The 13,525-nt window shown below is 38.5% G+C and overlaps 1 protein-coding gene across 4 annotated transcripts in view; it reads right to left on the reverse strand.

Moving 5' to 3' along the window:
* The window catches only part of LOC105840233 (bifunctional heparan sulfate N-deacetylase/N-sulfotransferase), a 266,600-nt gene that overhangs the window by 12,226 nt on the left and 240,849 nt on the right, over window positions 1-13,525 (reverse strand). For all 4 annotated transcript variants that reach the window (XM_036283750.1, XM_036283751.1, XM_036283752.1 and 1 more), the window contains 2 exons: window positions 1,793-2,045; window positions 315-506 (listed from right to left, as the gene is read on the reverse strand). In XM_036283750.1, coding sequence (XP_036139643.1) covers window positions 315-506; window positions 1,793-2,045 — 445 coding nt within the window. The remainder of the gene's footprint in view (window positions 1-314; window positions 507-1,792; window positions 2,046-13,525) is intronic.

Consider the following 13,525-nt stretch of genomic DNA (forward strand, 5'->3'; position numbering starts at 1 on the left):
CTTTGGCTTGTGATACGTCGTCGCGGTAAATTCTACAACTTCTTCGGTGTTCGTCGTGAAAGCACTCAGTCATTCTTATATTTACTCAAGGAGCATCTATTATCCTTGCTTTACTCTAACTAAATGGACTCTCTAGCGCAGCAGCGTGTTAAGTCCAATACGCGAGGGAGAAGAGAAAATGATTTAAACGTTCCCCGTCGCCGAACGGTAATAGACATGGACGCGCAAGTCGGTGCATTAATTCCGCAGTCGTCCGAGTTGTCCGGGAAGAGATACGTGACCGGAATGCCCAGCAAATAAAGTGCACGGCTCACCTGGATGACGGTAGCCAGGGGACTTTTGTTGGCCGGATAGTCGAAGCTGTCTCGATACGCCCAAGCGAGCGGCTCGTAGGTGCTGTGATTGGCCTGAAAAATAGTCCAGTCGCCGCCAGGAAGTGGTCCCCAGGCCGTTTCCCCCGATCTGGTTAATCGAAGTATGGGAGACGCCGCATTCAGCTGAGCATCCTGGGGGAAGAAAGACCGGAGCTGATTCTATGCGGTCCGCACAAAAGTTCCACTTCCGCTCGCCGTGCCAGATTCCCTCGCTTTTTGGGAAATCAAATTTTCGGGGGCATCACGCGCGCTTTAGCGCATTGTTAAAAGAGGATTGTTCGCGGGCCAATGCCGCGCGCGATTCAGAATATTACGCGCAATAATAATTCCTATAAAATGTGTGCAGGTAGTGTAATAATAATTATGCGGAAAATTATTTAAAAATTATTTTAAAATAAGATATATTAATAATCAGCAAAGGGAAGATAAATTAATAATTTGAAAAATCGCTTTAAACATTCCAGGTTTTAGATTGCATTTATTCCGCGCGCTCGAAATAATCTCGATTTTATAATTTATGCCAGAAATTAAATTAGTTGAAATGTTTATTTACGTACTCGAGAAAATTAATAAAATTGCTTTACAATTTTGTGATTATTTAAAGAGAAATTACATATTTCGTTCTCAACGAGTATGAGCATTAGTTTTGTCAGCCCTTTTTCTCAAGCAGCACGATCGTTATTCACGAGATATGCCACGTGTTCAAGGCACGATAGATGTACCAAAGTTTTAAGAAGATTGTAACTTATTTCCCATTACGGTACTAAAATGTTATGGCAATAAAAAGCTGCGAATGATTAATATAAAGTGGCAGGATTAAGTATCTCTAATAATTAATTAGTAAAATAAAAATTTAAAAATATGTATACTGTATAAATTAACACAAATGCGCAATAATGTTTCCGAAGCAAAATATAATATCGATTGTCTTATTACCGCAGCCAACATTAACGCTGCAGGAATCGCACTTTTTATTACTCTCTTTTACGAGAGTTTCGTCCTCGTTTTTACATTACTTCCGTGATACAAACTTAATTACAGCTATGAAAATTATCACATAGATTTCTATTATCGTAGTTTTTTTAGTCTCTACTATTAATTATGAAAGATATATAATGCATGTAATTCTTTTTATCATTGATAAAGATATCAAGATTTTTAAATCTTTACATTTTACTTTTACAATTAAAAGACAAAATTGCAACAATTCTTGTATGTGTGTGTCAACTTGACAAATTTAAATAAAACTATATAATAATTATAAAAAATACATATAATATAAAAGATATAATATGCACAAAAACATAGAATTTTAATAAAACTTAACAATATACGTGTTGGTAAAAAAAGTTTAATACATATCTAATATATAATTGTAAGAACAGAGTTTGAATAATGAAACTGAATCGGAGACTGACCTTCAATCTAAGATTAGTGTGTATAAAAAGTGGAAAGCCCTTCAGCTGAGCACCAACGAGACTCTCTTCTCCTGGAGGAGCAAAACCCACGATGCCAACTGAATATTCCCTGCAATATTTGTCGAGCAGCTCGCGATTCCATTTGTCCATCTGCAGGTACTTATTTAGATTCTCGAAGATCAGCACCCCGTACCGACCCTTATCGAGATTTGTCAGCACCGGTAAAGATTTACCGGCCACCTCCACTTTGTACCTGAAAGCATATCGATAATTTTTCGTATTTAATAGCCTATAAAATTTGATATTTTTTAAATTAAGAGAAAAGTTATTTTATTAAAAAATGAAACATCGTTATCATTAAAATTGAACACGTCACTTTATAACGCGTATACTTTATCGGAGATATTTATTGAAAATTTTTCGTTACATTTTATCTGAAGAGTTTTAATGCCCTTATAAATCAAATTTTCAATAAAAGAGGAAACTCATAAGTTTCCACGATCGCACCTTTTTAATATGGAACGATTCCTTGTAATGAGATACAGACAAAACAGTTTTGTGATACGGCAAGTACTTTTTCGAAAGTGCTATAATTTTCGCGGATATATTGTACGCTCTACGCGTTTACCGTTTCCGGATGCCATTAAAAAGTCCAGCGGTATATATTCTGCTAATCGCCTTCGGGGTCTCAGTGCTTAAGAATTGAACATAGAGGAATGTGAACTTTTGCAAACTCCGCTAAAGGTGCGCATTATTCTTACGGGGTTTATATATAAGTCAAGCGGGAGGAAAAAAAAAGTTTTGTTAACGTGTCCTTTTAAAATGAGATAACGTCTACTGCTCTCTCCGCGTCTTTCTTTTACCAGCTAATACTTTACGGGATCGTTCTCTCTCTTTTCCTGCCAGCGTAAATATTTCGCTGCAAATATTTAGACGCGGGTGTCACTCGTGTAAGATACAGCCGTCAACGTGTGTTTTGACAATTTCAATCCGATGGCGTATCGGATGTTTAAAGTGCGAGCCGTAGTAAATAGAAGTAAAATGGAATATCGATAAAAGGAGTAGCCTGGTGGGGAGGAGGCCGTCGGTATTGTTAAACGATAAAACTGAGACACTTTATATCGAAATTCCATTTACGTAACATCCAAAAAATGCTCCATGGAATAATAAAGCAATTACACGTATGATACGCGCTCTCTTCTACTTCGGGACATTCGATAGATTTATCCTAATTTTTTTGTAAAAGTATATCCCGGCGCCGTCGAAGCTTTCTTCCGTCGTGTTTCGGCCTTATCTGAATTTTTATTTCAAATGTACCCTCTCAATCGCAAAAAAAAATCGACAGGCCATACTTCTGTCCTGTGCGCGATAAAATGATTTTATTGCGGAAATAAACTGGCGAAGCTTCTCTCGTCGATCGTACCGATGGATTTCTCTCATATCCTGTCGCGCGTCGTAAAGAGATGGCGCAAATATCAGATTTATTGGAGATGCATTCCGATAAAAATTTTTTTAACAAAAAAAAAAGAGAACAAATAAAAATGAAGAGAAACGTACCGTCTGTTCGATAGCAAGTCTATGTTCGATTTTTTAGCAGATTTTTCGGGGAAAGCACATATCGCTCGTAAAGTCGCGATAAAATAAATATTCAATGGGCGTGTATATACGTGAAGTTACGCTGTCTGTTATTTGTAATATATCGAGGCCAACGTTAAAATTTATTATTCTCGAGCAAGTCACGCCGCTGCGCCATTTGCTTCTTTTAATCGTTAACAACCGGACAAACTGGAATGATTACATTAAATTATTTGCAATAAAGTCGAACGGTAAATGATAGATATTTGAAATATTAATAAGCATAATAAATATTAGACTCTGGAGCCGGAACTGGGCCCCAATGCATGATTATTTATCAAATAATCCAAATACACTCCCGATTTTCAACATATACGAAGCATCGTCGAATTAAAGCAAAGAGCATGAAAAGAACAAGCAGGCTAATATCGTTCGATCGCTGTGTGTACAACATTGCTATTAACAAATGGCAAACAATATTCAAACAGCAAGCAATTCTAGATTGTGTACGCATACATAGACATAACTGGAAAATCTGCTAGAGGTTCATGCGAATCAATATCAACGACAGTTTGGGTATCTATTTGTGTTTAACATTCAGGACCGATTCTAATCGTGTATATACATCAACGCGTTAGCATGCCAGAATGGCAGATTGCTGTTATCCCGAATGCAAAATAGTCCTGATACCGTCGATCTATAAAATGGCCTGTACATCGCATTTGTTAGTAGAATATTACTACGATTTACCTGGTAATTCCTTTATTAATGATAATAATAACAATAACTTTATTGAAGTGTAGGAAGTATGCTCTCTAAATTACAATCAGTGGAAAATCACTGAAATCAATACATCATCTCAAGAGATGAGACAACAATGCTTATAAGATTTAGATCCTCGATATAATTAATATGACTAAAAATAATAAAAATAATAATAATGATAAAACATATGTACATTACCAATAATGCACCAATAATACAAATAGTAAAATTTAATCTATTATATTAAAAATAAAATATCTAACGTTGTCGAAACACATTGGAAAGAATGTATGTTTGTATATATTAATAAACATTTCTGTTTTTAAATATCAAGTCTCACTGTACAAATTTCGTAGACAGAGTTGACTGAGGTGTAGTTATAGCATCAGCTTAGCACTTGTACTATAAATGCGTAATTTACTGGTTTCGCGCAACAATGAAGATAAATGACTTCAGCATGGTGCAACGACACGGCGCGGGCGGCGAGCCGACGCGTTCGGGTGAGTTAAGTTAAGGGCCACGAGTAATCCGCCCAATGTAATAGTTTTATAATTAGGTAAACGTTGTTATCGGGCCGCGCTCATAGCTTTATTTTCACGTTAACGGATCGCGCGGACGTGCCTCGCGGTCGTCGTAGGCGAGCGCAGAAAATTCGAATTAACTAATGAATGCCGGGTATAATTTAGCGACGTAATCGATTCGATAATTGGTAACCGCCCATTAACGGCGTGTTAGCCAATTTACGAGACTAACGAACTGTCATAACGAACCACCCGGCGATGAGGGAGGGGAGCCCTTTTGTTCTTGGCTAACAATCGAGAGTTCGCCGTTCAAGCGGAACGCGCGCCCACGCGTCACGCGAAGAATTCGAAAGCGAAATTCAGAAGTATCGATCCGGCGAACCGTCCCCAATCGCGAAACGATGAAAGGCGCGTACGTGCCGGGGATGATACCCCCGGACTTCGAAATTGCTACGGCACGGCGCACCGGCAGTTTCGTTAATTATATTTCGAACTTTGTGTCCTTAAAAGTTCACCTCGTCTGCGCGACAAAGAACTTTCCTGTTTCGGGCAGAAGATTAAATTAAGTTTAATTAATACATAGAAAGATAAACTTGACAGTGTCTTGATATTAGAGACAGATATACTGAATAAGACTAGTGTTATCTTGAGACGAGATTGTCGGGATTTCTATCGTTGATTCCATTTTCTACGTCCTCGTCGGCTTCGCTATATCCAATTCTCTAAATTGGCTATTAACGGTAATCGGTATTATATATATACATATATATATATATATATAATATTTAAAATTCGTTACGTGAAATTACTCTCTCACAATTAATCGTTCACGAGATTAAATAAAATAATTTTTGATTCTTTTTTTCGCTCTGAAATTAATCTTTTCTTCTCTCTGAAATTAATAAACCAAGAAGGTTAATAACAATATAATATTCAATCTTATATACCTAGTAGCATGAAATAAAGTATAGTTATTATTAAACTAAAATGATTAACGACTTATTATCTTAATCAAAAGACCCGCACCTTTCTGAAAGAAAGCTTCAGGTAGTGAGTCGCAATATCGCTACTAAAGGAAATTAGTCTCGAAATGAAAACAAGACCATCTACTGCTAGTTTAATTAACCAGCTGTAATTTTATCTTAAATTCAGGTTATTAAAGCATGAAAGCAAAGCGTATCAGCATCCAAACGAATTCTTCAGTATCATTTAATCAAGTAAAGTAAATGTTGCTCAATTTCTCTAAGGAATAATATAAAGAGCATCCTCTTTAGATTTTCTTCCCGACTTTATATATAGCCACACGCGCGCTTTCTTGATCATCCTCGGCGTATTAAAAAAAACAGGCATTTTATGCAGTTATTACGATAATACCTAAACTCGATCGTTTCATTATCCGCGGGCGAGGTTAGAAACCTACCGAGCGAATTTCACGTTAAAATGCAGATGTAATTCGCGGAAATTCGCGTGCAAGGCTGATATTACAAACGCAAAGTGCCGAGCGGTCCGAATTGTAACGACGTACAAGGGCCCAGGTACGTTTTCATTAAGAATAATTTAATTAAGCGGATTAAATGACAGGATTGGATAACACAAGGTACGCGAATTTGGCTCAAGTGTGCAATCGTTCGTGGCAATTATCGTAAGTTACCCCTTCAGATCGAGATGCAAAAACGATAAGTGACTTCTCGGGGTAGGTATATACACTACGTATTACGACGACGCAACATCGAGGAGGCAACGGTGGTCCTTCGGAGGAAATAATTTACCCCCGGGGCGTATTCCAAAGAAGTCGCAGTCGCCTCGTAAATTTCTGGCCGACGCAACGCGATCCCGTTCCTGCTTCTGACTTTCCTTTCCTTGACCGGCCGCCGCCTTTTCCGCGAACGGAAAAACTTGCAAAGGAGTCTCGGGGAAAACAACTTCATAAAATTTTCGTGGAAACCTCACCGATTTGGCATACGCGTAGTGCCAGCGATGCGAGGAAGGAAATTCCAACGAGGGTTCATTAGTCTCAAAGCCGCGCTGAGCGGCGCCTTCTTCTCGCGCCCGTTTCGCTTTATGCGAAACTTTTTAAATTGCTCTTCAAATTAAATTATCCCGCATAGTTGACGCAAATTGGACGCAAAGGCACGGCGACATTTACGGCGGCGACACAACAGTTGCGCAACGTTTTAAATGAAGATCTTGACTACTGGACTATAATAGCAAATAAATTCGAAAAATTTATGAAGAATGTCGGGGCAATATCTTACACAGAGGGACGATTCAATAAAATCACGTCGACGTTATTAAAGCAACTGAAAAATATCAAGAATTTCAAAAAGTTAGACGAAACGTTCGAGCGCATTTCTTAATCTTAATGAGTCGTATCCTGATGTCACTCCAAATACTAAATATATTCGATAAAAATCTACTTCTAGTCTCTTTTCTTGTGTCTATTTATAAATAGACAAATACAATTTGATATCCATATCTCTTTATGAAGTATTCAGTTGTCGAGTAGAATCGTGATATACGTGGACGCAGTCATTTCTTAATGTTCTGAACTTTCTTAATCTTGGGAGTTTCGCTGCAATCTGCAATAGATCTGCGATAGCACAGCCCGAGAATTCAGTTCTGCACGTGTGCTTTCCGCCGGATGTTACGGCGACATTGCCCGATGTTTTCTTTCTCTCTCGAGTGCAAGATGTTTCTCTCAAAAATAAATGTCGGAAGTTCATCCGTCTTCCGGTGCGCATCCCCGTCGCAGTTTTCGTTGAAGATTTACAAGGCCGGCGACACGTTAGCATTGCAAAATATTGAATTAATCCGCGGCGCTCGCGGTCTTCTTGAATCTTTCATTCTTCGCTACCCGGTGTTTTCGCACCCCGGGATTTTAAACGAAGGTCGGCTTACCCTGCCGCCCGTCTTTCCAGCCAGCGAAGAAGAAGAAATCGTGATTACAATAAACGAGCGTAAGCCATTAGGCAAACGAAAAGGTGAAAGAAGGCGCAAAAAGTCCCGTAGGATTACCGTGCCATTCGTTACGCATTATAAATTGCTTGTTTACCGAGCCAACGGATATCCTTAAACGGTGCCAGACGTAACAGCCCACTGTAACATAAAGCAACTACATCCACTATCTACTACACGCGCCGCACAGATAAAATAAAACGATGAAAGACGATCGCGGTAACCCCATCTCATCATGAGGCTCGGTTCTTGGGTAAGGATATCCGATACTCTAATATGACCCAGATAGGGATCTTCAAAAAATATCGGCTATGGAAAGCTTTTAGTCAGTCTTGCTAGCACTATCAGTTTATTATTTTATAGTATCAATACTCCGTGGCGTTTAGAAATTGGTATGGCTATTCGCTACAAGGTGAACGATTATCTGATATCTTTCCAAAACGTATCGAGTATGTATTTTTCAAATATCAGTATCGAGCCTCGTACTCGCGCGAGACGCTTGGCCGCCCGTAAAGCCCGCGCACTCTCTCAACGATATTTGTGGATAGTGCGACAACAGGCAACGGTAAAACGATAAAAGGCAAACGGCGCTACATCATTCGCCGATATCTCGCAGCCATTGTCGTTTCTCGTTGCGAAAGGGCGGACTAAAAGCAGAAAGCGACGACGGGACAACGAGGGTCGTGAAGAAGCTCAAACGAAGAAGGAAACCGGCCACCCTTCGGGGGAGAGGGGGGGCGCGGAGCGCCGTTGTCGTAGACGAGGTGGGCAAACACGATTTACTCCCGGCAGGGACTTATCTTCCTGGCTGGCGGCGGTCGCATCCGGTGCGGCGACAACGGGAACGAGCGCAAACGAGAAAAGTCGTCGCCCAGGCGGATTTGCCGAAAGTGCATTCCGCGGAATGAAGAGGGACGGCGACGGCGCGGGCGAGTATAAGAAAATAAGGTGCTTGTCGAGCTGGCAAAGCGGAAGCGACCGCCGCCACCTCTGAAGAAATACAAAAAGCTGTTTTCGCGAGTGTCTTAGACTTATCGAGTCATCCATCCAGACAGATGACTTAAATCGATTCAATGGGCTGGACTTTTTCCACGTCAATTTCTACTCGTTCTTATTTCATACAGAATGTGAATACTAGTAAATTTTTTACGATAATCAGGAGGAGAAAAGAAATTACTCAAAAACTATTTTAGAGAGAAACGTCTGCGGCATTATCATTGTTAAAATAACTGTTACACCGCTATTCCGGAGGAATTTTTCGTCGATTAAATTTCCTCACTCGCGAACGTGCTTTTAACAAACTCCTCGGCAGACAGTAATAAGATGAAAATACATTTTCAAGCGAGAAATGAATACCCGGAGAATTCTATGCAAGAATACAAATAAAAGATCCACTATGCCGCATTGTGCGGGTTGCGCTTTCCTTTGCGAAGGCATTACATATTATTTTTTGGAAAAAGAAATTCTAGATCCATCTTAATATTCGTGTTTTTAATCTAGACGTGTATTCAATCTGACTATATATATTTAATCCCGATGACGTAACGCCCGCGCAATCTTTACAAACGTAATTTTAATAACAATAAATCTTTGCATTTATGAGCATTTAGGGATTAACGTTGCAAAGGAAAGTCGAGAGAAAAGTTGCAGAAAATACGAACAAAGTCTGGAGTATATCTTTCGACTCTGCCAATTCGTCGCGGATGCGTCGCGATCGAGAATCTCTTGGTTGGATCGCCGAAGCGTGCATTTGTATAAAGTTTAATCTGCTCAAACGCCTTCCGTCTTTCTTGGTCGCAGCGGAGATTACGCACGCATACAAAGACGTTTTATTAGGATTTAATTCGAAAGGATCCGGCGCAGCTGGGCCATTGTGGGCCGCGTCCAGGACGGAAGACGCGACGAAATCCGCATTCGCGTATTGTCGAGATCTCTCCGCGAATTTCGCGAGAGATGGGTATATATACGTATATTTATTCTTTTGTGCGGTGCAGAATGTAAAAAGGCGATGCCGGGCCGGGGCGGCGAATAAAACCGGCGGGTGGCGCGCGGCGGCGCGGCGCGCGCCCGGCGCTGCCAGACCATTTCCCGACGATCTTTCTATCGTGGGTTCAGACAGCCGCGCTCTGATGATCTGTATCTGGATAAAAATCCAATTATCTTGTATAATGGGCGCGTAGCTCCGCGCCGATGCGAGCGGAATTAACGCGGCCATTATGGCACGGCTGCGAGATTAACTCTTCGACCGGTCTATCGACTGCAGCCATCACGTTTTTTTCTCAAAATCAAGAATAGAACGTTTCTTCCCTTCCGATTCATTTATACAATGTTGAAAATATATCGAAAGATTTTATTTTCTAGCGTGCCAATCTGCCGTTTTTCATTTATAATAAATTCTCTTGTCTTCTACAAACTGAATATTTTGTGATAATTTGATATTCGCATGTACAGAGAGAAAAGTAAAGCCATATAGATATATATCGTGGGATTAATGTCATTCATGACTTTTAGCTGGTAATACTTTTCGGCTTTTGCATTATGGATCTAATTTATTGCGTTAATTAGCGGCGAAAAAGGCCACGCGTATTTATGTAGGACGTGCTCATAATGGTTAGCTTTTACCTTTTAAAAAAGCTGAAAAAAGCATGCGCCCTGCTTGATAATAATCTTTAATTAGCGGAGCACATATTTGTGATAAAATGTTGGACATAGAGAAATTACAACAAAAAAAATTTTCGTGCGCATTTATAACGTTGAGATAGCCACAATTTTCCGAAAGCGCGACATGCATTTATTCTTTTGTACGATGTCAGGTTGAATTGCGAACGAATCACAAATAAAATCACCCGGCGGGGGTCTGTCCTATGCACGATATTTTTCAGTTTGAAGTCGCCCTTGTGTCTCGTGAATTCTGCAGCACCAAATTTGTCGGCGTCGATGATTGTAAAGAACACCGGGGCTTTTTTGCACAATGGTACAATAGAAACAAATCGTACAAATTATTATTGCCTCTGGCAATTTTTACGTTTGCGTCAAACTTTTTGAGGTTTGAGGCTAAGTGTTCCAATGTTAAAATAAAAGATAAATTGTAAAATAAAATACAATAAAAATATTTAAAAAATAAAGGTAGATAGTAGCTGACATATAAGGGAGAATTGTCGAATATATATACGACTTAAGTTATTTTTTATTATACTAGAACAACACAGGCGCGCGCTATTTAGTTTTTTACTTTTTAAAAATAACAATTGCAATAATAATTATATAAATAAATAATTATATACAAAAAGAAAGAAAAGAGAGAGAGAGAGAGAGAGAGAGAGAAAGCATACTTACATACATTAACTTATTATCTAATTTTCTTTCTTCTTTAAAAATATTATACACATAAAAAAAGGAAAAAAGAAATACAATATACACAACATACATAAATCTTCTTTAAAATAATATGATATTGACACTGAAATGTAACGAAATGTTGTCAGCTCTGACTCTTCTTCTTCTTATTTCTTTTTCTTTAATTAACATTAGAGATTGACAACATAGTTTGAAAAACAAAATTACAATTGTTAATAAATTATTAAATACTTTGACATTATATGTGTACCTTTCCATATAAAATGAGATCAACATCTTTTGCAAAAATCAATAAAGAGAACTAACTTTCGAAAATCTTTTGTTCGAGTAAGATACTTCACAATGTACAAAAAAAAGTTACAATTGTTAATAAATTATTAAATACTTTGACATTACATGTATTTTTCTATATAAAATAAGATCAACATTTTTTGGAACTTTATATACATTAATTAATTAACTATTATTGCTAGTTATAAAGTAATATTATGACATATGCATGCACACGTACGCGTGCACATATAGAAATTAATAAATTAAAAAAATAACCAAATAAAAAATAATTAATAGAGAAAACTAACTTTCAAAAATCTTTCGTTTGAGTAAAATACTCCACAGTGTACACATGCACGGATGCACGCACTTCTCTCTCCCCCCCTCTCTCTCTCTCTCTCTCCGTCTCTCCCGGTCCCTCCCGGTCTCTCCCGTCTCTCCCCGTCTCTCCTCGTCTCTCCCCGTCTCTCCCCGTCTCTCCCGGTCTCTTCCGTCTCTCCCCGTCTCTCCCCGTCTCTCCCGGTCTCTCCCGGTCCCTCCCCGTTTCTCTCCGTCTCTTCCGGTCTCTCCCTGTCTCTCCCCGTCTCTCCTGGTCTCACCCGGTCTCTACCCGTCTCTCCCGGTCTCTCCCCGTCTCTCCCGGTCTCTCCCCGTCTCTCCCGGTCTCTCCCCGTCTCTCCCGGTCTCTCCCGGTCTCTCCCCGTCTCTCCCCGTCTCTCCCGGTCTCTCCCGGTCTCTCCCCGTCTCTCCCCGTCTCTCCCGGTCTCTCCCCGTCTCTCCCCGTCTCTTCCCGTCTCTCTCGATCTCTCCTCGTCTCTCCCCGTCTCTCCCCGTCTCTTCCGGTATAGATAACCATTTATACAAATTTGACAGCTATCAAAATTCAATCGCAATGATTACTCTCGCAACACGAAGTAAGCGCAACGTGAGAACCAATCGGCATCGCGGAAAAGCGACAACAATACTTCGAAAGATGCGAGTATCAATGCCATGCCCTTTTTTAGAAAGGATTTTCGTATAAAATGTAACAAATAAACGTTGATGTTTCAGCTATCTATTATTAATATGTACCTATACAAATGTAAAATTTAAACTTTTACCGTAAAAATTAATATATTATAAAGCTTCATGCAACATGCTGCAAAGGGTTGATTTAAACAATCAATTAAAATTATAAATTGTCTAACTCGTAGCTGTAGATTTCCTAAATTATATTAAAAGGATCAAATGTTTAATAACTAATAAGCAATAATAATAATAAAAAAATGTCGAAATAAAACTCATTTTAATTTATTTTTACAATAGTGTTACAATTGACATATTTTCATTTATTTCCATTATTAGTATTATTATCACTTATCAGTCTTTAATATCAATTTATTATAATAAAATTTTGTGGAAGTACGATTTAAGACTAATAGATTTTATTAAAATACCAATTTAATTTTTATAATAATTGTAAATATGTAATAAATGTAAATATTTTACAATAAATTCTTTACAAAAAACTTTTTATAAAAATATAAAAATTTAATATAAAATTGCATAATAATATAATTATTATCAATTTTATTAATTGCATTAAACTGTATCAAATATAAACACCAACAGCAATTTATTTTTAAAGTTTTTAACACCCACAAAGCAAGATGTAATCTGTTTAATTTTTATCAACATATAGTATATTATTCACTTCTCATTTATTTATTTTACATTTTTGTTACTAAAAATGTTGTGTATACTAAACATAAAAATATAAAATATTGATTTAGGTGACTGACACGCAACTTATATAATGAGTGATCAAATTCAGAGATGTGTTTTCGTTGGAAAATTTCATTAAAAAAATTTTCACGGGAGATTGTTTTTGTCGGAAACTTTTTTCATAGGGAATTAGAACTGAGAAATGTGTGTCCGTGAATCGAATATAATTATATCATGTTTCCTTGTATCAAGATTCCCTTTAACACACATATATGGAACGCTCCCACAACGACACTGTCCCTTGCCTCACTTATCGCAACATTCACGGTAATCCGTCTTCGTTGTCCCATGTTCCATAGTGCTCCCCCGGTTGTATTTTTCTTCGTGCTTTGGAACAACATTTCAGGCGAGAGCATCAATGCTTCAGCTTAATCGCCAACAATAACTTACCGCCGCAAGTTTCGAAGTTTAGCCGCTTCGATCATGGACTTTGCGGTCTTCGCGGGCGATTCAAATTGACTTCCAAGTTTGCTAATTCCGTCGGAGTTAGTCCTACCATTAATCGGCCAAGGTCCGGCATGTT

The sequence above is a fragment of the Monomorium pharaonis genome, chromosome 3 (assembly GCF_013373865.1).
Source record: "Monomorium pharaonis isolate MP-MQ-018 chromosome 3, ASM1337386v2, whole genome shotgun sequence".
Taxonomy (NCBI): domain Eukaryota; kingdom Metazoa; phylum Arthropoda; class Insecta; order Hymenoptera; family Formicidae; genus Monomorium; species Monomorium pharaonis.